Source organism: Anomaloglossus baeobatrachus, chromosome 9, assembly GCF_048569485.1.
Source record: "Anomaloglossus baeobatrachus isolate aAnoBae1 chromosome 9, aAnoBae1.hap1, whole genome shotgun sequence".
Lineage (NCBI taxonomy): Eukaryota > Metazoa > Chordata > Amphibia > Anura > Aromobatidae > Anomaloglossus > Anomaloglossus baeobatrachus.
In genome coordinates, this window is record NC_134361.1 from 219,698,431 (window position 1) to 219,719,371 (window position 20,941).

Below are 20,941 nucleotides of genomic sequence, written 5' to 3' on the forward strand. Positions count from 1 at the left end.
TGCGATTTCCAAGAACTGCCCCTCAGTCTATGACTGAGAGCCATTATGTATTTAAGGCACCCTCCCATTAGAGGAGGTGCCTGTGCAATGCTCCCAGTTAGTGTCTTGGCCTGTTAGTTAGTTGTCAGGTCCTGTTACCCTGTGTCTGCTGCCTTCCTATACCTGTCTGTTCCCGCCTGTCCAGACTGCCTCAGTCACCCTGCCTGTACTTGTGTCTACACCTGAGTCTGTCACCTATCCTGGGAGTCCCGGGAGTGTGCTTAGGGCACGTGGGCACCGGCCCTCCTCTTTAAGGGCCGGTGTGCTATTTCCAGGAAATACCTCTCAGTCTATGGCTGAGAGCCATTATGTATTTAAGGCACCCTCCTATTAGGGGAGGTGCCTGTGCAACACTCCCAGTTAGTGTCTCGGCCTGCTAGTTAGTTGTCAGGTCCCGTTACCCTGTGTCCGCTACCTTCCCATACCTGTCTGATACAGTCCGTACCCGCCTGTCTCAGTCACCCTACCTCTACTTGTGTCTATACCTGAGTCTGTCACCTGTCCTGGGGGTCAGATGCTACTGTCCCGGTCACTGCCCTGGGAGTGTTACCTGGCGTCTTCCTCACGGTAGGGTAAGCCCATGTCCCCCCCCCCCCGTGGTCCAGTGGGTCCACTAATCCCGCTTGCTGCCCGTACACCATCCACGAGCGTTATACCTACTTGAAGCACATTTCAAGGTGGGGCACGGCACCTGAAAGATGCATCAAGTTCTTTAAGACGTTCCCCCCTCCTAATAACTTTGGAGCATCTTATTTCAGTGGACTCTTCAAGATGGACATCAACTCCAGTTTTGGAGTTTTGGTGAATCAGGGCCTAGGTTTTCTATGTTTCGTGTAGTACAAAACTGATACCGGGAAAGAGAACTCCGAATTTAGCTTCGAGTGTGAACAGAGGAGAAAAAAAACATGTAACTAAAATTAGACGAGGAGACAAAAATAGACAAAGTATTTAAAGGACCCGAGCGTCATCCCTGGAGACCAGCTGCTACAGCCCGGCCTTTATTTTCCGTGCCGGAGCGGATGTGCGGTATTACATGACGGACATTTAAATGGTCGACCCTTTAAATAAAGGAGCACATCTGGCAGATCGCTAATCTCCGTCATCTATCATTTCCACATAGGGTACATGGATTGGGGCGGTATTTTTTTAAGCATTAACATTGGGGAGGTTATAACTTTAGAATTGGGGCAAAGTTGCTAAATATTTTGTGTAGATTTACAGAGTAAAATGATGCAAAAAGGGATAATCCTTCCCCCGCACGCACTGTGTAATCTCTGCTGGGGGAGAAGGAGCCGGTATAGCTGTATATGTGATTGCAATATCTTTCCTGGATAAGGAATGAGATTTATTCCCCAAAGCAGCTGCTCTCAGTAAATCCCCACATGATCTAATCTTTATAATGCAGTTAATGTATATGGTGGTGGTCGTCTCCAAATTATGGCGGGTGCAAAAGTACAACTCTCAGCATCCCTGGACGGCCCCAGGGGCGGGAGAGCCGCGGGACCCAGGGGCGGGAGAGCCGCGGGACCCAGGGGCGGGAGAGCCGCGGGACCTAGGGACGGGAGAGCCGCAGGACCCAGGTGCGGGAGAGCCGCAGGACCCAGGTGCGGGAGAGCCACAGGGGCGGGAGAGCTGCGGGACCCAGGGGCGGGAGAGCCGCAGGACCCAGGGGCGGGAGAGCCGCGGGACCCAGGGGCGGGAGAGCCGCGGGACCCAGGGGCGGGAGAGCCGCGGGACCCAGGGGCGAGAGAGCCGCGGGACTCAGGGGCGAGAGAGCTGCGGAACCCAGGGGCGGGAGAGCCGCGGGACTCGGGCGAGAGAGCTGCGGAACCCAGGGGCGGGAGAGCCGCGGGACTCAGGGGCGAGAGAGCTGCGGAACCCAGGGGCGGGAGAGCCGCGGGACTCAGGGGCGAGAGAGCTGCGGAACCCAGGGGCGGGAGAGCCGCGGGACCCAGGGGCGAGAGAGCCGCAGGACCCAGGGGCGGGAGAGCCGCAGGGGCCAGGGGCGGGAGAGCCGCAGGGGCGGGAGAGCCGCAGGACCCAGGGGCGGGAGAGCCGCGGGACCCAGGGGCGGGAGAGCCACAGGACCCAGGGGCGGGAGAGCCGCGGGACCCAGGGGTGGGAGAGCGGCGGGATCCAGGGGCGGGAGAGCCGCGGGACCCAGGGGCGGGAGAGCCGCGGGACCCAGGGGCGGGAGAGCCGCAGGACCCAGGTGTGGGAGAGCCGCAGGACCCAGGTGCGGGAGAGCCACAGGGGCGGGAGAGCCGCAGGACCCAGGGGCGGGAGAGCCGCGGGACCCAGGGGCAAGAGAGCTGCGGGACCCAAGGGCGGGAGAGCCGCGGGACCCAGGGGCGAGAGAGCCGCGGGACTCAGGGGCGAGAGAGCCGCGGAACCCAGGGGCGGGAGAGCCGCGGGACTCAGGGGCGAGAGAGCCGCGGAACCCAGGGGCGGGAGAGCCGCGGGACTCAGGGGCGAGAGAGCCGCGGAACCCAGGGGCGGGAGAGCCGCGGGACTCAGGGGCGAGAGAGCTGCGGAACCCAGGGGCGAGAGAGCCGCGGGACCCAGGGGCGAGAGAGCCGCGGGACCCAGGGGCGAGAGAGCCGCGGGACCCAGGGGCGGGAGAGCCGCAGGACCCAGGGGCGGGAGAGCCGCAGGACCCAGAAGCGGGAGAGCCGCAGGACCCAGGGGCGGGAGAGCCGCAGGACCCAGGGGCGGGAGAGCCGCAGGGCCCAGGGGCGGGAGAGCCGCAGGGCCCAGGGGCGGGAGAGCCGCAGGGGCGGGAGAGCCGCAGGGGCGGGAGAGCCGCAGGACCCAGGGGCGGGAGAGCCGCGGGACCCAGGGGCGGGAGAGCCACAGGACCCAGGGGCGGGAGAGCCGCAGGGGCGGGAGAGCCGCGGGACCCAGGGGCGGGAGAGCCGCAGGGGCGGGAGAGCCGCGGGACCCAGGGGCGGGAGAGCCACAGGACCCAGGGGCGGGAGAGCTGCAGGGGCGGGAGAGCCGCGGGACCCAGGGGCGGGAGAGCCGCAGGGGCGGGAGAGCTGCAGGACCCAGGGGCGGGAGAGCCGCGGGACCCAGGGGCGGGAGAGCCACAGGACCCAGGGGCGGGAGAGCCGCAGGGGCGGGAGAGCCGCGGGACCCAGGGGCGGGAGAGCCGCAGGGGCGGGAGAGCTGCGGGATCCAGGGGCGGGAGAGCCGCGGGACCCAGGGGCGGGAGAGCCGCGGGACCCAGGGGCGGGAGAGCCGCGGGACCCAGGGGCGGGAGAGCCGCGGGACCCAGGGGCGGGAGAGCCGCAGGGGCGGGAGACCAGTGGTTACATCAGGAGGAGAAGACCATGGCTTTATTGTGAGCTCCAGCTTCTGCGCTCTTATTTCTCATCTCCTCTTCTTCTCCTCTAGGGTGAATCATCCGAACATCCTGCAGCTGATCGATACTTTTGAGACCAAGAAAGAATTTTATATCATTCAAGAATTGTAAGTTTTATGTTTCAGGGGATGAAAACAGCGAAGCGTCTACAGGGGACGGGCAGCGTGCATAGTGACTGCGAGGGACGGGCAGCGTGCATAGTGACCGCAGGCGACGGGCTGAGTGCATAGTGACTGCGGGGGACGGGCAGCGTGCATAGTGACCGCAGGGGACGGGCTGAGTGCATAGTGACTGCGGGGGACGGGCAGCGTGCGTAGTGACTGCGGGGGACGGGCAGAGTGCGTAGTGACTGCGGGGGACGGGCAGCATGCGTAGTGACTGCAGGGGATGGGCAGCATGTGTAGTGACCGCAGGGGACGGGCAGAGTGCATAGTGACTGCGGGGGACGGGCAGCATGCGTAGTGACTGCAGGGGACGGGCAGCATGCGTAGTGACTGCGGGGGACGGGCAGCATGCGTAGTGACCGCAGGGGACGGGCAGAGTGCGTAGTGACTGCGGGGGACGGGCAGCGTGCGTAGTGACTGCAGGGGACGGGCAGCATGCGTAGTGACTGTGGGAGACGGGCAGAGTGCATAGTGACTGCGGGGGACGGGCAGCATGCGTAGTGACCGCAGGGGACGGGCTGAGTGCATAGTGACTGCGGGGGACAGGCAGAGTGCGTAGTGACTGCGGGGGACGGGCAGCGTGCATAGTGACTGCGGGGGACAGGCAGAGTGCGTAGTGACCGCAGGGGACGGGCAGGGTGCGTAGTGACTGCGGGGGACGGGCAGCGTGCGTAGTGACCTCAGGGGACGGGCAGCGTGCGTAGTGACTGCAGGGGACGGGCAGCGTGCGTAGTGACCTCAGGGCACGGGCAGCGTGCGTAGTGACCTCAGGGGACGGGCAGCGTGCGTAGTGACCTCAGGGGACGGGCAGCGTGTGTAGTGACTGCAGGGGACGGGCAGCGTGTGTAGTGACCTCAGGGGACGGGCAGCGTGTGTAGTGACTGCAGGGGACGGGCAGCGTGTGTAGTGACCTCAGGGGACGGGCAGCGTGTGTAGTGACTGCAGGGGACGGGCAGCGTGTGTAGTGACCTCAGGGGACGGGCAGCGTGTGTAGTGACTGCAGGGGACGGGCAGCGTGCGTAGTGACCTCAGGGGACGGGCAGCGTGCGTAGTGACTGCAGAGGACGGGCAGCGTGCGTAGTGACTGCAGAGGACGGGCAGCGTGCGTAGTGACCTCAGGGGACGGGCAGGGTGCGTAGTGACTGCAGAGGACGGGCAGCGTGCGTAGTGACCTCAGGGGACGGGCAGCGTGCGTAGTGACTGCAGAGGACAGGCAGCGTGCGTAGTGACCTCAGGGGACGGGCAGCGTGCGTAGTGACTGCAGGGGACGGGCAGAGTGCATAGTGACTGCAGGGGACGGGCAGCGTGCGTAGTGACTGCGGGGGACGGGCAGAGTGCGTAGTGACTGCGGGGGACGGGCAGCGTGCGTAGTGACTGCAGAGGACGGGCAGCGTGCGTAGTGACCTCAGGGGACGGGCAGCGTGCGTAGTGACTGCAGAGGACGGGCAGCGTGCATAGTGACCTCAGGGGACGGGCAGCGTGTGTAGTGACTGCAGAGGACGGGCAGCGTGCGTAGTGACTGCAGGGGACGGGCAGCGTGCGTAGTGACTGCAGAGGACGGGCAGCGTGCGTAGTGACCTCAGGGGACGGGCAGCGTGCGTAGTGACTGCAGGGGACGGGCAGCGTGCGTAGTGACTGCGGGGGACGGGCAGCGTGCGTAGTGACTGCAGAGGACGGGCAGCGTGCGTAGTGACCTCAGGGGACGGGCAGCGTGCGTAGTGACTGCAGGGGACGGGCAGCGTGCGGAGTGACTGCGGGGGACGGGCAGCGTGCGTAGTGACTGCGGGGGACGGGCAGCGTGCGTAGTGACTGCAGGGGACGGGCAGCGTGCGTAGTGACCTCAGGGGACGGGCAGCGTGTGTAGTGACTGCAGGGGACGGGCAGAGTGCGTAGTGACTGCGGGGGACGGGCAGCGTGCGTAGTGACTGCAGGGGACGGGCAGAGTGCATAGTGACTGCAGGGGACGGGCAGCGTGCGTAGTGACCGCAGGGGACGGGCAGCGTGTGTAGTGACTGCGGGGGACGGGCAGCATGCGTAGTGACCGCAGGGGACGGGCAGCATGCGTAGTGACTGCGGGGGATGGGCAGCATGCGTAGTGACCACAGGGGACGGGCAGCGTGCGTAGTGACTGCGGGGGACGGGCAGCGTGTGTAGTGACCGGAGAGGACGGGCTGTGTGTGTAGTGACCGGAGAGGACGGGCCGTGTGTGTAGTGACCGGAGAGGACAGGCCGTGTGTGTAGTGACCGGAGAGGACGGGCCGTGTGTGTAGTGACCGGAGAGGACGGGCCGTGTGTGTAGTGACCGGAGAGGACGGGCCGTGTGTGTAGTGACCGGAGAGGACGGACCGTGTGTGTAGTGACCGGAGAGGACGGACCGTGTGTGTAGTGACCGGAGAGGACGGGCCACGTGTGTAGTGACCGGAGAGGACGGGCCACGTGTGTAGTGACCGGAAAGGACGGGCCGTGTGTGTAGTGACTGGAGAGGACGGGCCGTGTGTGTAGTGACCAGAGAGGACGGGCTGTGTGTATAGTGACCGGAGAGGACGGGCCGTGTGTGTAGTGACCGGAGAGGACGGGCTGTGTGTGTAGTGACCGGAGAGGACGGGCCGTGTGTGTAGTGACCGGAGAGGACGGGCCACGTGTGTAGTGACCGGAGAGGACGGGCCGTGTGTGTAGTGACCGGAGAGGACGGCATTAACACACATCTGGTCCCACGAGAAGCATAGCCAGGATTATCCGTCACACAGGCTGGTATACAGAGCTGATATTTGCGCACAGAGGTATCTATATACCCCCATCCATGGCTTTGCGCTCTCTACATGTGGCGCGCAGCTTTCTTCTATATTTTCCTTCTAATGATAATATCTCTATACGTTACTGCAATATCTGTAAAGCACACATCCGTGCAGCCTCTCTCGCGGTGACAATCCCTAAGTGTGTATGGCGGCGTGTATCATGACAGGAAGAGTTACACTTCACATTTCTGCGGTGATTGGAGCGGACACATCTTCTTCCTCGGCGTCTTATGGTAATGCGTGATATCTCGCAGGGCCACAGGAGGAGACGTATTTGACTGGATCCTGGAGCAAGGCTATTACTCTGAGAAAGATGCCAGTAATGTGATCCGCCAGGTTCTGGAGGCCGTAGCCTATCTACACAACCTCCACATCATCCATCGAAACCTGAAGGTATAGTGTCAGTCACCACCGAGCCGTGCTAGACATACGGGTGTGATCAACAGCGCCGGCCTCGATCCAATGTGGGTCAAGTGGGGGAGCTGCAGCAGTCAGTGGAGGTTAGATGGCTTTACTCTGCCACCTGTGGATAGGTTTATTGATTACATCCATGATTTATCGGTGTTGGGTTAAGCAATGGTTTTAATTAATAAGAGATGACTAGTCAAGACCCGGCGCAGAGACAGTGAAGCAACGCTCTGCGAGTTTATTGATCGGATGCCGTATGAGACCTTGGCATTAATGGTATAGATTGTGTTCTTGGGCTGCGGAGCCTGCGTGTGATCACTTTACTACTGTATACAATTATCATTGCAGGGTTCCTCTATAGATAAGATGTATAATATATTATGTTGGGCTGCGGAGCCTGCGTGTGATCACATTACTACTGTAGGTGCCGCAATTATTATTGCAGGGCTCCTTATAGGTCAGATGTATAATATATTGTGTTCTTGGGCTGCGGAGCCTGCGTGCGATCACTTTACTACTGTATACAATTATCATTGCAGGGTTCCTCTATAGATAAGATGTATAATATAATATATTATGTTGGGCTGCAGAGCCTGCGTGTGCTCACATTACTACTGTATGTGCCATAGTTATTATTGCAGGGTTCTGCTATAGATAAGATGTATAATATATTATGTTGGGCTGCGGAGCCTGCGTGTGCTCACATTACTACTGTATGTGCCATAGTTATCATTGCAGGGTTCCGCTATAGATAAGATGTATAATATATTATGTTGGGCTGTGGAGCCTGTGTATGATCACATTACTACTGTATGTGCCAAAGTTATCATTGCAGGGCTCCTTATAGATCAGATGTATAATATATTGTGTTCTTGGGCTGCGGAGCCTGCGTGTGATCACTTTACTACTGTATACAGTTATCATTGCAGGGTTCCTCTATAGATAAGATGTATAATATATTATGTTGGGCTGCAGAGCCTGCGTGTCATCACATTACTACTGTATGTGCCACAGTTATCATTGCAGGGCTCCTTATAGATCAGATGTATAATATATTGTGTTCCTGGGCTGCGGAGCCTGCGTGTGATCACTTTACTACTGTATACAATTATCATTGCAGGGTTTCTCTATAGATAAGATGTATAATATATTATGTTGGGCTGCGGAGCCTGCGTGTGATCACATTACTACTGTAGGTGCCACAGTTATCATTGCAGGGCTCCTTATAGATCAGATGTATAATATATTGTGTTCTTGGGCTGCGGAACCTGCGTGTGCTCACATTACTACTGTAGGTGCCACAATTATCATTGCAGGGTTCCTCTATAGATAAGAGGTATAATATATTATGTTCGGCTGCGGAGCCTGTGTGTGATCACGTTACTACTGTATGTGCCTCAATTATCATTGCAGGGTTCCTGTATAGATAAGATGCATAATATATTATGTTGAGCTGCGGAGCCTGCGTGTGATCTTGTTACTACTGTATGTGACTCAATTATCATTGCAGGGTTCCTCTATAGATAAGATGTATAATATATTATGTTGGGCTGCAGAGCCTGCGTGTGATCACATTACTACTGTATGTGCCACAATTATCATTGCAGGGCTCCTTATAGGTCAGATGTATAATATATTGTGTTCTTGGGCTGCGGAGCCTGCGTGTGATCACATTACTCCTGTAGGTGCCACAATTATCATTGCAGTGTTCCTTATAGAACAGATGTATAATTTATGGTGGATATATGTATTGGTGGATGTGGATAGAGTAGTGGTCCCAGATGTTTTTGGGAGCCAAAGGGGTAAAACAGTTATCACCCATTCTATATACTGGGTATATTATGGTGAAAATGGAGCATATTTATAAGGAGAACGTATTTCGATATAAGATGTACTTTTTTTCTTGAATGATTTCATTGTATTCATGTCTTGACTGTTCTAGAAAAAAAAAAGCATCACGGAGATAAAGGCAGCTTAAGTCTCCAGGGTAAAGAGGTTAAAAAGTAGAGAAGGGAGGGGCGCGTGGAGCTGACAGATCCCCATTATGTGTCTCTGTCTCCCCCAGCTGGAGAATTTAATGTATTACAATCACAATAATCACTCCAAGGTCGTCCTGCGAGACTTCTACTTGTCGTGTTTCGAGAGCGGAGAAATTACAGAACCGTGTGGAACCCCGGAGTATTTAGGTGAGGAAAAAGAAAATTGCCGTAGACCCATGAGTGAACCAGGTGGCTCAGGATGAACATTGCATGTATGATCTCAGACATGTTAAATATATATATACTAGCTGTACTACCCGGCTTCGCCCGGGTTAACAACTGTTGTTAACAAAATAGAATGTATTAGCATTCCCGGGATAGAATGTATAAATAGAATGTGTTAACGCCCGGGATAGTAACTGTCTCTGTTTCTCTCCCATTCTCTGTCTGTCTCCCCCTCTGTATATATCTCTCTGTCTCTCTCTCTATCTCTTTCCTGTCTGGTCTGTCTATCTATCTCTGTCACTTTCCCTGTCTGTCTCTTTCCCTGTCTGTCTCTTTCTCTCTCTTTCCCGGTCTGTCTCTTTCCCTCTGTCTCTTTCCCTGTGTCTGTCTCTTTGTCTGTCTCTTACCCGGTCTGTCTCTTTCCCTGTCTGTCTGTTTCCCTGTGTCTGTCTCTGTCTTTTTGTCTGTGTCTGTCTCTTTACCTGTCTGTGTCTGTCTCTTAACCTGTCTCTCTCTTTCCCTCTCTTTCCCTGTCTGTCTGTTTCCCTGTGTCTGTCTCTATCTCTTTGTCTGTGTCTGTCTCTTTACCTGTCTGTATCTTTCTCTTAACCTGTCTCTCTCTTTCGCTCTCTTTTTCTCTGTCTCTTTCCCTTTCAGTCTGTCTCTTTGTCTGTGTCTGTCTCTTTGTGTCTGTCTCTTACCCTGTCTATGTCTGTTTCTTACCCTGTCTGTGTCTGCCTCTTTCCCTGTCTGTGTCTGTCTCTTTCCCTGGCTGCATTGTGACACGCTAACATTCCATATAAGGGCGTGGCTGCGCATTCTTCTGAAGTTCTGGCTGCCCTGTGGCTCCCAGCTCCATTCGCTTTAATGGAGGCAGGTTTTTTGGTGAATAACTGTAAAGCGTGGGCTTAAAATTTCCCCTCAAAACATAGCCTATGACGCTCTCGGGGTCCAGAAGTGTGAGTGTGCAAAATTTTGTGGCTGTAGCTGCGACGGTGCAGATGCCAATCCCGGACATACACACACACACACACACACACATATTCAGCTTTATATATTAGATTTGTATGTACTAATACCATTGTATCACCTTTGTCTCTCCAGCCCCCGAGGTGGTGTCCCGGCACAGATATGGCCGCCCGGTCGACTGTTGGGCAGTTGGGGTAGTTATGTTCATCCTGTAGGTACCAAGCAGTAATTAATAGCTCCTAATTTCACAGCCCGGCCCTTTCATCGTCTCTTCGTTTCGCAGTCTTTCAGGGAATCCTCCTTTCTATGACGAAAATGAGGAAGAAAACAGTGAGAATCACAACAGGAAAATATTTCGGAAAATTCTGGCCTGCGAGTACGAGTTTGATTCTCCGTATTGGGACGTCATCTCCGCGTCAGGTACGGGCTGTGTCCCCGACGGTGGGACGCACGAATGTCACATTGTTGTACAGATTGAGAGTAAAAAGTGAATACGGTAGTGAGGAGTATATATAATATATATAATGTGTGTGCGGCATCAAAAGTATTAGGATATGAGAATATAAGAATTACCGTTATTACTTACTAGCTGTAGTACCCGGCGTCGCCCGGGATAGTAACTGTCTGTCTGTGTTTCTGTCTCTGTGTGTTTGTCTCTGTCTGTCTGTCTCTAGCTGTGTCTCTGTCTATCTCTATCCATGTCTGTCTGTCTCTATCTCTCTGTCTGTCTCTGTATTAGTTTCTGTCTCTCTCTGTTTCGGTCTCTCTCTATCTCTGTGTGTCTGTCTCTTTCCCCGTCTGTCTCTTTCCCCGTCTGTCTCTTCCCCCCTCTGTCTCTTTCCCTGTCTGTCTCTTTCCCTGTCTCTTTCCCCCCTCTGTCTCTTTCCCTGTCTCTTTCCTTGTCTCGTTCCCCATCTGTCTCGTTCCCCGCCTCTGTCTCTTTCCCCGTCTCTGTCTCTTTCCCCGTCTGTCTCTTTCCCTGTCTCTTTCCCCCTCTGTCTCGTTCCCCGTCTGTCTCGTTCCCTGCCTCTGTCTCTTTCCCTGCCTCTGTCTCTTTCCCTGCCTCTGTCTCTTTCCCTGCCTCTGTCTCTTTCCCTGCCTCTGTCTCTTTCCCTGCCTCTGTCTCTTTCCCTGCCTCTGTCTCTTTCCCTACCTCTGTCTCTTTCCCTACCTCTGTCTCTTTCCCTGTCTATGTCTCTTTCCCTGTCTATGTCTCTTTCCCTGTCTAATGTCTCTTTCCCTGTCTAATGTTTCTTTCCCTGTCTATGTCTCGTTCCCTGCCTCTGTCTCTTTCCCTGTCTCTTTCCCTGTCTCTGTCTCTTTCCCTGTCTCTGTCTCTTTCCCTGTCTATGTCTCTTTCCCTGTCTATGTCTCTTTCCGTCTTTTTCCTTGTCTCTGTCTCTTTTCATGGTTTTGTCTTTCTCTGTTTTGGTCTTTCCCTGTCTCTGTCTCTTTGGGTATCTCTTTCCCTATCTGTCTGTGTCTCTCTGCCTCTGTCTCTTTGACTGTCTCTCTCTATGTCTGTCTGTCTCTGTCCTTGTCTGTCTCTATCCATTTCCCTACCGACATTATATTACCTCACACATAAGCTTCTTATACTATGACTGTCCTTTGTTCCTATTCCTATAGCAAATAATAACCTGTAGCTTGCAGCTCCATGCACTTTAATGAAGGCAGATTTTTTGGAGAGTAACTGTAAAGCTCGGGGTTAAATTTTCCTGTGCAAACGTAGTCTATGACATTCCCTGCGTTACATGGGGCGTCTGTGCACAATTTTGTGATTGTAAATGCAACGGTGCGGATTCCTTTAGCGGACATACACACACACACACACACACACACACACACACCTTTATATATTAGACAAGGTCCAATGACTCACCGTAGTTTTCTTTCCAATAGCAAAAGATCTGGTGTCCCGTCTCATGGAGCTGGACCAGGAGCAAAGGATCACGGCACAAGAGGCGTTAGGACACATCTGGTAAGAGGTCAGGCCGTCCACATTAATACCTGCATCAGTCTAAGCAGTAGAGGTCGGCCATATAGTTTGCACTGGAGAAGATGCCACGCCTGCCAAAAGGTTGTGTGTGGTATTGCAGTTCAGCCCCGCAATCTGTCTACAAGTGTGGCGTTGTGTCTGGAGACGACCGTTTTTGTATAATCCCCTACAATCGCACATCACACGGCAGGTGCCAGCTTCTTGTCTGGTGCTGCTGTATGGCGGCTCGGTGGTTAGCACTGCATGGTGGCTCAGTGGTTAGCGCGATATGGTGGTTCAGTGGTTAGTACTGTATGGATCCTCAGTGGTTAGCACGGTAGGATTGCTTAGTGGTTAGCATTGTATGATTGCTCAGTGGTTAGCACTGCACAGTGGCTCAGAGGTTAGCATGATACGGTCGCTCAGTGGTTAGCACTGTACGGAGCCTCAGTAGTTAGCATGATATGATTCCTCAGTGGTTAGCACTGTACAGTGGCTTGGTGGTTAGCACTGTACGCTAGCTCAGTGCTTAGCACTGTACGGAGCTTCAGTGGTTAATATGATATGATTGTTCAGTAGTTATCACTGTACAGTGGCTTGGTAGCTATCACTGTACAGAGCCTCAGTGGTTAGCACTGTACAGTGGCTCAGTGGTTAGCACGATATAGTGGCTCAGTGGTTAGTATGTGATTGATCAATGGTTAGCGCTGCACTGTGGCTCAGTGGTTAGCGCTGCACAGTGACTTAGTGGTTAGCATGATATGGTGGCTCAGAGGTTAGTACTATACGGATCTTCAGTGGTTAGCACAGTAGGATTGCTTAGTGGTTAGCATTGTATGATTGCTCAGTGGTTAGCACTGCACAGTGGCTCAGGTTAACATGATACTGTGGCTCAGTGGTTAGCACTGTACAGAGCCTCAGTAGTTAGCATGATATGATTCCTCAGTGGTTAGCACTGTACAGTGGCTTGGTAATCAGCATTGCACGGTAGCTCAGTGATTAGCACTGTACGGAGGGAGCTTCAGTGGTTAATATGATATGATTGCTCAGTAGTTATCACTGCACGGTGGCTTGGTAGTTATCACTGTACAGAGCCTCAGTGGTTAGCACTGCACAGTGGCTCAGTGGTTAGCACGATATGGTGGCTCAGTGGTTAGCATATGATTGCTCAATGGTTAGCACTGCACTGTGGCTAGGTGGTTAGTACTGTACGGTGGCTCAGTGGTTAGCACTACACGGTAGCTCACACTGTACAGTTGCTCGGTGGTTAGCACTGCAGTTTTGCAGCGTTATGGTCCTGGGTTCAAATCCGACTAAGGACACCATCTGCAAGGAGTTTGTATGTCCTCCCCGTGTTTGCGTGGGTTTCCTCCAGGTTGTCCGGTTTCCTCCCACACTTCAATGACATACAGATAGGGACTCTAGATTGTGAGCCCCAATGGGGACAGTGATTTTGGCGATAAATAAGCAAAGCATAAGACGAAGAATGAATGGAGCGGCGGTAATAGGGGATAACTTCTAATCTCAGTGTGGAAACTTTAAATGACCCACCTCAACATGGTGTAAAGAAAAACAATCTGAAGATGCTAACACGTGTCCCTGCCGCCTATATATCTATATGTGCTGGGCTGAATGGCGCTGCTAATCTTCATTTACACACTTAACATCCAGAGCTGCATTCACAATTCTGCTGCCATGTGACAAGTCTTGTGTCATGTCCGATCATATTCTCATTCCTGGATTCTTGGTGGGTTCTGTATAGATGAAGAACCAGCGGAGTGACCTAGAGTAACCTGAGGACCCACGGGACACCGCGAGGAAACCTGCAGGGTCTTGGGAGCGTCTTGTGATGGATGTAACTCAGGATCTGAACAAAATAAATGCTCTGTATTTTACCTTTTCCTCAATTCTTGCCATTTTCATAGGATTTCAGGAAACGCGGCATCGGAGAGGAATCTGAAAGAAGGCGTCTGTGCCCAAATTGAAAAGAACTTTGCTAAAGCCAAATGGAGGGTGAGTAACTGAGCTGAGGAGCAAAGTCACCAACATACAGCGTGTGCACCCACATCCTGTATACACCGCACCTATATACAGTGTGTGCACCCACATCCTGTATACACCGCACCTATATACAGTGTGTGCACCCATATCCTGTATACACCGCACCTATATACAGCGTGTGCACCCATATCCTGTATACACCGCACCTATATACAGCGTGTCCACCCATATCCTGTATACACCGCACCTATATACAGCGTGTCCACCCATCTCCTGTGTACACCGCACCTATATACAGTGTGTCCACCCATCTCCTGTATACACCGCACCTATATACAGTGTGTCCACCCATATCCTGTATACACCGCACCTATATACAGTGTGTCCCCCCATCTCCTGTATACACCGCACCTATATACAGTGTGCCCCCCCATCTCCTGTATACACCGCACCTATATACAGTGTGTCCACCCATCTCCTGTATACACCGCACCTATATACAGCGTGTGCACCCATATCCTGTATACACCGCACCTATATACAGCGTGTGCACCCATATCCTGTATACACCGCACCTATACACAGCATGTGCACCCATATCCTGTATACACCGCACCTATATACAACGTGTACACCCATATCCTGTATACACCGCACCTATATACAGCGTGTGCACCCATATCCTGTATACACCGCACCTATATACAGCGTGTCCACCCATCTCCTGTATACACCGCACCTATATACAGCGTGTCCACCCATGTCCTGTATACACCGCACCTATATACAGTGTGTCCACCCATGTCCTGTATACACCGCACCTATATACAGTGTGTCCACCCATATCCTGTATACACCGCACCTATATACAGCGTGTGCACCCATATCCTGTATACACCGCACCTATATACAGCGTGTCCACCCATCTCCTGTATACACCGCACCTATATACAGTGTGTCCACCCATCTCCTGTATACACCGCACCTATATACAGTGTGTCCACCCATGTCCTGTATACACCGCACCTATATACAGCGTGTCCACCCATGTCCTGTATACACCGCACCTATATACAGCGTGTCCACCCATGTCCTGTATACACCGCACCTATATACAGCGTGTCCACCCATATCCTGTATACACCGCACCTATATACAGCGTGTGCACCCATATCCTGTATACACCGCACCTATATACAGCGTGTGCACCCATATCCTGTATACACCGCACCTATATACAGCGTGTCCACCCATATCCTGTATACACCGCACCTATATACAGCGTGTGCACCCATATCCTGTATACACCGCACCTATATACAGCGTGTGCACCCATATCCTGTATACACCGCACCTATATACAGCGTGTCCACCCATATCCTGTATACACCGCACCTATATACAGCGTGTGCACCCATATCCTGTATACACCGCACCTATATACAGCGTGTGCACCCATATCCTGTATACACCGCACCTATATACAGCGTGTCCACCCATATCCTGTATACACCGCACCTATATACAGCGTGTCCACCCATATCCTGTATACACCGCACCTATATACAGTGTGTCCACCCATGTCCTGTATACACCGCACCTATATACAGCGTGTCCACCCATGTCCTGTATACACCGCACCTATATACAGTGTGTCCACCCAGATCCTGTATACACCGCACCTATATACAGTGTGTCCACCCATGTCCTGTATACACCGCACCTATATACAGCGTGTCCACCCATATCCTGTATACACCGCACCTATATACAGCGTGTGCACCCATATCCTGTATACACCACACCTATATACAGTGTGTCCACCCATCTCCTGTATACACCGCACCTATATACAGTGCGTCCACCCATATCCTGTATACACCGCACCTATATACAGCGTGTGCACCCATATCCTGTATACACCGCACCTATATACAGCGTGTCCTCCCATCTCCTGTATACACCGCACCTATATACAGCGTGTCCACCCATATCCTGTATACATCGCACCTATATACAGTGTGTCCACCCATCTCCTGTATACACCGCACCTATATACAATGTGTCCACCCATATCCTGTATACACCGCACCTATATACAGTGTGTCCACCCATATCCTGTATACACCACACCTATATACAATGTGTCCACCCATCTCCTGTATACACCGCACCTATATACAGTGTGTGCACCCATATCCTGTATACACCGCACCTATATACAGTGTGTCCACCCATATCCTGTATACACCGCACCTATATACAGTGCGTCCACCCATATCCTGTATACACCGCACCTATATACAGTGCATGCACCCATATCCTGTATACACCGCACCTATATACAGTGCGTCCACCCATATCCTGTATACACCGCACCTATATACAGTGCGTCCACCCATATCCTGTATACACCGCACCTATATACAGTGTGTCCACCCATCTCCTGCATACACCGCACCTATATACAGTGTGTGCACCCATATCCTGTATACACCGCACCTATATACAGTGTGTCCACCCATATCCTGTATACACCGCACCTATATACAGTGCGTCCACCCATATCCTGTATACACCGCACCTATATACAGTGTGTGCACCCATATCCTGTATACACCGCACCTATATACAGTGTGTCCTCCCATATCCTGTATACACCGCACCTATATACAGTGTGTCCGCCCATCTCCTGTATACACCGCACCTATATACAGTGTGTCCACCCATATCCTGTATACACCGCACCTATATACAGTGTGTCCACCCATATCCTGTATACACCGCACCTATATACAGTGTGTCCACCCATCTCCTGTATACACCGCACCTATATACAGTGTGTCCACCCATATCCTGTATACACCGCACCTATATACAGTGTGTCCACCCATATCCTGTATACACCGCACCTATATACAGTGTGTCCACCCATCTCCTGTATACACCGCACCTATATACAGTGTGTCCACCCATATCCTGTATACACCGCACCTATATACAGTGTGTCCACCCGTATCCTGTATACACCGCACCTATATACAGTGTGTCCACCCATCTCCTGTATACACCGCACCTATATACAGTGTGTCCACCCATCTCCTGTATACACCGCACCTATATACAGTGTGTCCACCCATATCCTGTATACACCGCACCTATATACAGTGTGTCCACCCATCTCCTGTATACACCGCACCTATATACAGTGTGTCCACCCATATCCTGTATACACCGCACCTATATACAGTGTGTCTACCAATATCCTGTATACACCGCACCTATATACAGTGTGTCCACCCATATCCTGTATACACCGCACCTATATACAGTGTGTCCACCCATCTCCTGTATACACCGCACCTATATACAGTGTGTCCACCCATCTCATGTATACACCGCACCTATATACAGTGTGTCCACCCATCTCCTGTATACACCGCACCTATATACAGTGTGTCCACCCATATCCTGTATACACCGCACCTATATACAGTGTGTCTACCAATATCCTGTATACACCGCACCTATATACAGTGTGTCCACCCATATCCTGTATACACCGCACCTATATACAGTGTGTCCACCCATCTCCTGTCCACTGCCATTAACTTGAGAACGGCGGCAGCTATAGGCATAGAAGTGGTATCTAGGTATAGTAAAGTAGCCATGCGCTACGCAATGAAACCACCTATAGCGCCACCTGGTGGAAAACAACGGAGTTAGCATATAGGTGCGGTGTATACAGGATATGGGTGGACACACTGTATATAGGTGTGGTGTATACAGGAGATGGGTGGACACACTGTATATAGGTGCGGTGTATACAGGATATGGGTGGACACACTGTATATAGGTGCGGTGTATACAGGAGATGGCTGGACACACTGTATATAGGTGCGGTGTATACAGGATATGGGTGGACACACTGTATATAGGTGCGGTGCATACAGGAGATGGGTGGACACACTGTATATAGGTGCGGTGTATACAGGATATGGGTGGACACACTCTATATAGGTGCGGTGTATACAGGAGATGGGAGGACACGCTGTATATAGGTGCGGTGTATACAGGATATGGGTGCACACGCTGTATATAGGTGCGGTGTATACAGGAGATGGGTGCACACACTGTATATAGGTGCGGTGTATACAGGATATGGGGGGACACACTGTATATAGGTGCGGTGTATACAGGAGATGGGTGGACACACTGTATATAGGTGCGGTGTATACAGGAGATGGGTGGACACACTGTATATAGGTGCGGTGTATACAGGAGATGGGTGGACACACTGTATATAGGTGCGGTGTATACAGGATATGGGTGGACACACTGTATATATACTGTATATACTGTATATATGGGTGGACACACTATATATACAGTATATACTGTATATATGGGTGCACACACTGTATATATACTGTATATAGGTGCGGTGTATACAGGAGATGGGTGGACACTGTATATAGGTGCGGTGTATACAGGATATGGGTGGACACACTATATATACTGTATATACTGTATATATGGGTGCACACACTATATATACTGTATATACTGTATATATGGGTGCACACACTGTATATATACTGTATACACTATATATATGGGTGGACACACTGTATATATACTGTATATACTGTATATATGGGTGCACACACTATATATACTGTATATATGGGTGCACACACTGTATACATACTGTATATACTGTATATATGGGTGGATACACTGTATATATACTGTATACACTGTATATATGGGTGTATACACTGTATATATACTGTATACACTGTATATATGGGTGGACACACTATATATACTGTATACACTGTATATATGGGTGGACACACTGTATATATACTGTATACACTGTATATATGGGTGGACACACTGTATATATACTGTATATATGGGTGCACACACTGTATACATACTGTATACACTGTATATATGGGTGGATACACTGTATATATACTGTATACACTGTATATATGGGTGGACACACTGTATATATACTGTATATATGGGTGCACACACTGTATACATACTGTATACACTGTATATATGGGTGGACACACTGTATATATACTGTATATATGGGTGCACACACTGTATACATACTGTATACACTGTATATATGGGTGGACACACTGTATATATACTGTATATATGGGTGCACACACTGTATACATACTGTATACACTGTATATATGGGTGGACACACTGTATATATACTGTATATACTGTATATATGGGTAGACACACTGTATATATACTGTATACACTGTATATATGGGTGGACACACTGTATATATACTGTATATGCTATATATGGGTGGACACACTGTATATATAATGTATACACTGTATATATGGGTGGATACACTGTATATATACTGTATACATTGTATATATGGGTGGACACACTGTATAGACACTTACTATGGTCTCTGCCCATTACAGAAAGCCATACGAGTCACCACCTTCATGCAACGATTGAGAGCTTCCGAGGGCACGGCCGGGCGCCTCCCCGTCACCCCGAGGTCTTCTATGAGCGTCTCCCATGAGGTCACAGTGGAGACCTGCCCTTCTCCCCAGTCCTCGCCCTCTCAACACAGCATCGCAAAGGCGGACTGGAATCCCGACAGAGCCCTGCAGACCGCCGACTGCGGAGGACACTCGTCCGGGTCCGGGCAGCCAGAGCTCGGGGGTCCTCCATAGTGCCCGCACCCTCCATCCTTCCATACGCAAACCAAAACAAAAGTGGCCATCATCACCACCCGACATGGGAAGAGGGGAGACCCAAGGGACCGACGACCTCTTGGGAACAAACATAAGACCAGACTCCAGAAGACAGATCCTCGTCTTGCAGCATGGACACGGACCCCGGACAGGACTCTGCTTCCTACGTATCCTAGTTTTTCTTCTGGTTAATAGTTTTATAAGTCGACAAAATCACCAACACTCCACAAATCTCCACCAACTCAATACCGCCTAGCCCCCCAGTCAGAGGGTCTCCGGCAGACCACCTGCTGCTCACACTCCTCCATAGCTTCCACACTGGCTCTGGGTGGGTGACCTGTTGCATGTCATCTGCATGTTTCTATGTTATAGTTTGATCTGCGCACCCTTACTGTGCCACAGAGGCCGGTACCCTGGCAGTAAGGGGCCAATTTAACCAATAAAGAGTAAAATAAAAAAATACCGCCATCTGTGCGTCATTACAACTCCCGTAATACAGCGCAGAGCAGGACAGGAGGCTCATGGCTAATTGTTACTGGCAGAAAAAATGTGACGTTTGGACCAACAGCAGCGGATCCGTCCATCTGGAATCTACTCACAATCAGATTAGATCCTTCACCAACAATTCATATTATATTCTGTCTCTACCCGCTGTGCCCCCACAACAGGACCATTACTGTATAACCGAGACCGGGGGATAACGAAGGGAAGAGCAGCAAATTATACATAGGGCAGTATTATAGCAGTTATATTCATGTACATAGGGGCAGTATTATAGCAGTTATATTCTTGTACAGAGGGGCAGTATTATAGCAGTTATATTCATGTACATAGGGGCAGTATTATAGCAGTTATATTCTTGTACAGAGGGGCAGTATTATAGCAGTTATATTCTTGTACATAGGGGCAGTATTATAGCAGTTATATTCTTGTACATAGGGGCAGTATTATAGTAGTTATATTCTTGTACATAGGTGCAGTATTATAGCAGTTATATTCATGTACATAGGGGACAGTATTATAGTAGTTATATTCTTGTATATAGGAGCAGTATTATAGTAGTTATATTCTTGTACATAGGGGGCAGTATTACAGTAGTTATATTCTTGTACATAGGGGCAGTATTATAGTAGTTATATTCTTGTACATAGGGGGCAGTATTATAGTAGTTATATTCTTGTACATGGGGGCAATATTATAGCAGTTATATTCTTGTACATAGGGGCAGTATTATAGTAGATATATTCTTGTACATAGGAGCAGTA

General features: G+C 51.4%; 1 protein-coding gene across 1 annotated transcript in view; it reads left to right on the forward strand.

Moving 5' to 3' along the window:
- LOC142251602 (caM kinase-like vesicle-associated protein) overlaps positions 1 to 20,133 on the forward strand; it is a 161,171-nt gene extending 141,038 nt beyond the window's left edge. Inside the window, exons 4-11 of the mRNA XM_075324562.1 lie at positions 3,436 to 3,510; positions 6,617 to 6,755; positions 8,836 to 8,956; positions 10,079 to 10,154; positions 10,227 to 10,363; positions 11,846 to 11,924; positions 13,847 to 13,934; positions 19,398 to 20,133. Coding sequence (XP_075180677.1) covers positions 3,436 to 3,510; positions 6,617 to 6,755; positions 8,836 to 8,956; positions 10,079 to 10,154; positions 10,227 to 10,363; positions 11,846 to 11,924; positions 13,847 to 13,934; positions 19,398 to 19,655 — 973 coding nt within the window. The 3' untranslated portion in view covers positions 19,656 to 20,133. The remainder of the gene's footprint in view (positions 1 to 3,435; positions 3,511 to 6,616; positions 6,756 to 8,835; positions 8,957 to 10,078; positions 10,155 to 10,226; positions 10,364 to 11,845; positions 11,925 to 13,846; positions 13,935 to 19,397) is intronic.
- The last annotated feature ends 808 nt before the right edge of the window (positions 20,134 to 20,941 follow it).